Below are 4,114 nucleotides of genomic sequence, written 5' to 3' on the forward strand. Positions count from 1 at the left end.
ACCTGTATTTGTAATTGTTCTTTTTCAAATTGTCATTAATTTTGAAGGTGATGCGCGACCGGAAGATGATGCATTTAGGATATATTTGAATATTATCTTTTTTGGTTCTGAAACAAAAGAATATACGCTAGTACTTTAGGCAAGGGGCTAATTTAAAAAATAAGCGTAAAAATATGATTTTATGTTTTTTTTTTGCCCTTTCTTAGCCTCACCAATTCTTCCGCGGTATTACGGCTTTTAAACTTTTTCTTTTTTAATTTTTGGCCCACCCTATTGCCCCCCTAATGCATTGGACGGATCCAAACATGGTGTAATATAGGAAGAAAATGATGCATAAAAATGTAAATATCGTTCTAATACCATTAATAAAGTTTTATTGCTTTAGGTATTTTATTTTACTTATTCTAAATTTCAATTCGCACGTTTTAGAGCACATAAAAGAAAAAAAAAGTACGGATTAGATTCGAAAAAATACAGTATTTTATTTTTCTTTAATAACCGCGGTTAATCTGGGAATATTGACAAATTGTTAAAAATTGATAAATGATCTTTATTTAAGATAGTTTTAGTTTCGATCTATCATATAGAGTTGTTGTTATTAAATACTGTTCCATATCTTGCCTCTGTTTAATTATAAAATTAAGGAATTAAGAATAAGACAAATTGTTAAAAATCATAATAATTTGAGTTAGGGAATTCGCAGGGTCATTATACATAATGTTTCTTATAATTACCACAGTTGATTTAGATATCTACGTTCACAACTTCATTAAAACTATATAACTTAAACAACTTTATTTCTCTTCAAAGCTTAATTGGAATGATAACATGTTTATTGCAACTCCAATTCTCCAAAAAGATTGTAATAAGATAATTTAAAAATTTAAACTATGTACACTTATTCCTATAAAAGTAATTACATTGTTTATAAAGTATTATAATTCATCATTCATTTACCTAATGATATCAGAAAAAAACAGCATCACAAAAATGTAATCCTTATTGTTGCCATCTTTTTTTATACAGGATTGGCACCTTATGATTAATTTTAGGCCACACTACTCTAGGATCCTTAATTTTAATTGGATACTCTATGTAAAAATTTTATTATTAGTCGCAATATTCCTTCAGAATTTTTAATCATTTAATAATTTTTAATTAAAATCAAGGATTTAAAAATACCCTGAGAGAAGCTAGTTATGATGCTTTATAAACAATGGTTATTAATTGATTTAAATAGCGCCCTTTTTGCCAAGAAAGTTTTGAAGAGAACCTTTTTTATATTTTGTTTAGAATTAAGAACAGAATGAAAATATGGGTATGTAAAGTTACAAAAGTACATCCTGTTAATAAGTGAGCTTAATTAAAATATTGTAACTGTCATTCATCACCCCTTAAAGCTCTATATTTATTTAATTCAGTGGGAAATGTTTTACTTAACTCTAATAGCATGTTAACCTTAAATTTTCTATATGCGTCGATTTTTCCTTTAACCTGCTCATTTTTAGCCAAAGCCTTTTCTATACAATCTTTTGTGTATAATTGAGGATTCCTTCCTTGATCAATATAACTAAAAACAACATAAAAGTATATCCATTGGATGCATATATTTCAAAAATTAATCACTAATATAACTTACTCAAATACTTCCAAAGGCACATGAACATCTTGCACTTGAGATTTTAATTTGTCCACTTCTTGTAAACCATGAACCAAAGATTGTCTAAGTACAGAGAATATATTGAGGTTATGTCTAATTGTAAAATGTTAAGTATGAAAGACAGGCGAAATAAATACTTACAATTTTTGATTCAAAACGTTTTGACTTTGTGGTTGAAAATCGCTTACTATTATATGAATTTGTCTCACATTTTCAATAAACATTTCTAATTGAGTCTCTAAACTTTCTAATGAGTTCGCCATTTTTGTAGTTGTCAAGTGAAATTCTAAAACGTACCGTAGATAGCGCTGAATATACATTTACACCTTTTTGCAACAATAGATGGCGCTTATTAAAGAACATAAAAGCATAAAAGTTTGAACTATAAATAAATTCTATCTTTGTGAGAATACGATTTAATATCAAAACGAATAATATTAAAATGAATAATAACTTTTTATATCAAATTATTTTTTTCTGAGTTATTTTACCTGAACTTTTTAAAATTTTTTCTTTTTAACATTTTTAACTTACTATTTATGTACATATATGTATGCACAGTGTGTTAATTAATTATCGTACCCGACGTCATCATTGCAAATATGCAACCAATAACAGTATTTTTATTGTAATTAGAATTTTTTTTATGATTAAAGAGGATTTATGTATATTCTTCAATGATTATAAAATTTAAATACAGGAATTTCCTCTTAATTTTTTATTTTTATCGTTAATACATTTGAAGTTTCGAAGAAACTAATTAAATAGTTCGAAACGTCAAATGTATTAACAATAAAAATAAAAAATTAAGAGGAAATTCCTGTATTTAAATTTTATAATCATTGAAGTATTTTTATTGCAAATTCGGAAATTCCTTAGGCTGGTTGATGTAGCCGGAGAGAGTGCAGGAGGATGTACTTACAAGGGGCCCGTTGGGGCCTAGATGCTGTATGCGGAAGCCTTTCCTACATACAGTGTGTTAATTAATTGTCGTACCCGACGTCATCATTGCAAGTATGCAACCAACATCACAGTGCAATACGCATCATACGTAAATCACGTATTGCAATAAATATACTGTTATCATTTAGTTTTGATTGATTTGCTAAGATCAATTAGGGGTCCATCAGACTAAGAGTTAGGAAGCGCGAAATACTGTTTCTGGTGGCAGCGGTATTACCAAAGGTCGAGATCGCTCAGAGGCGGCCTCACCACGTCATCCCACCAGTTCATAAACTTTTTGTGGGTAAAACCTTTAATTATATCAATCTGAGTTGATAAGGACGGAGCGATTATCGGTTCAGGCGAACATGGCGCTCGCTTGGCAGCCCTTTTGGCAAGCCTATCAGCGTGCTTGTTACCCCAACAAGTGGAGTGTCCTTGAAGTATAAAGGCCCATACAGACGCTCCGATTTACCAGTACAGGCGGCCTGTGCAGGCCAAAACTGCACAGGCCGCCTGAACCATGGAATTGCCTCCACACGTACAGTCCGATTTGCTGGATTAGCTCAGTTTTTCAGCATGGAGGGAAGTAGTGATGTTCTATTGTTAAGTGATCTAATAATAGGCTTATTAAAGAAGAAATATAAATTCAAAAATCAACGGAAAATAAGATCCAAGTGGTCAAAAGAGTGGTTGCTCAAAAGAAATAGTTTTTCCCATACAAATTTATTATCGGAATTAAGAATTGAAAAGGGCGACTGGTTTAATTACCTAAGAATGGATATATTCGTAATACCAAAGATTAGGAATATATACTTCATCCTCACCAGCACCGCTACGTTTACTGGCTATTACCTTTTTCATTTCCTTTCTGTAAGCACTGCGCAGGTTATTTATTTTTTTTACTGCACTTTCTCTTGTGGCGTTTGGATCTACTTACTGCATTTTGTTGACCAACACATCGTATGCCGCAGATTTTTTATGTTTATCACTATATTCTTTGGATTTCACTTTCCAAAGACATGGAAAGTTTTTGTAATGTTCGATGAAACTCAATAAAAAGTCTTTTGACATACTTCTGGTATCCATTTTGTAAATTTACGTAAAGAAAACTAAGTATGTTCACTTTATAGGTTAAGTTAAGTATTTTAACTAGTTACTTTACGACAAAAACTGAGGTAACGGACTGAACCTGCCTACACACGTACGAACTTGCCTGCACAGTTTTATAAAAATATCAAACAAGACGGATTTAGCACAGGCCAGGTCATCCGCCTGCACAGGCCGCCTGAATCGCGAAAAATTACTAGGACTTGCCTGCGCAAACCGGAACTGCGCAGGCAAGTCGTCGGATAAGTCGGAGCGTCTGTAGGGGCCTTAACACAGTTATGCACTGCGGCCTTCTTCAATGTCAGATGACAACCCACCGTTCAGATACGTGGAGTCGAAGATCGTACGAGAAGACTCCGGCTCCAGCTCCTTCTTGTCTCCTTGAACTATCAGTGTAGATTT

General features: G+C 32.3%; 1 protein-coding gene across 1 annotated transcript; it reads right to left on the reverse strand.

Moving 5' to 3' along the window:
- Positions 1-357: 357 nt before the first annotated feature.
- Positions 358-1,941, reverse strand: LOC111419878 (mediator complex subunit 10). Its single transcript, XM_023052763.2, has 3 exons — positions 1,802-1,941; positions 1,640-1,723; positions 358-1,570 (listed from the first exon to the last, which is right to left on the reverse strand). The coding sequence occupies exons 1-3, from the start codon at positions 1,921-1,923 to the stop codon at positions 1,381-1,383; spliced, it is 396 nt and encodes a 131-aa protein (XP_022908531.1). The 5' UTR covers positions 1,924-1,941; the 3' UTR covers positions 358-1,380.
- Positions 1,942-4,114: the final 2,173 nt, after the last annotated feature.

The sequence above is a fragment of the Onthophagus taurus genome, chromosome 1, assembly GCF_036711975.1.
Source record: "Onthophagus taurus isolate NC chromosome 1, IU_Otau_3.0, whole genome shotgun sequence".
Taxonomy (NCBI): Eukaryota; Metazoa; Arthropoda; class Insecta; order Coleoptera; family Scarabaeidae; genus Onthophagus; species Onthophagus taurus.

What these genes read in the sequence shown, in the direction of transcription:
- LOC111419878 (XM_023052763.2), bottom strand. Translation starts at nt 1,923, where the DNA reads ATGGCGAACTCATTAGAAAGTTTAGAGACTCAATTAGAAATGTTTATT. An exon ending in AACGTTTTGAATCAAAAATT is followed by an intron (nt 1,724 to 1,801) that starts GTAAGTATTTAT and finishes CTCTGTACTTAG; the next exon opens with ACAATCTTTGGTTCATGGTT. An exon ending in GTGCCTTTGGAAGTATTTGA is followed by an intron (nt 1,571 to 1,639) that starts GTAAGTTATATT and finishes TGTTGTTTTTAG; the next exon opens with TTATATTGATCAAGGAAGGA.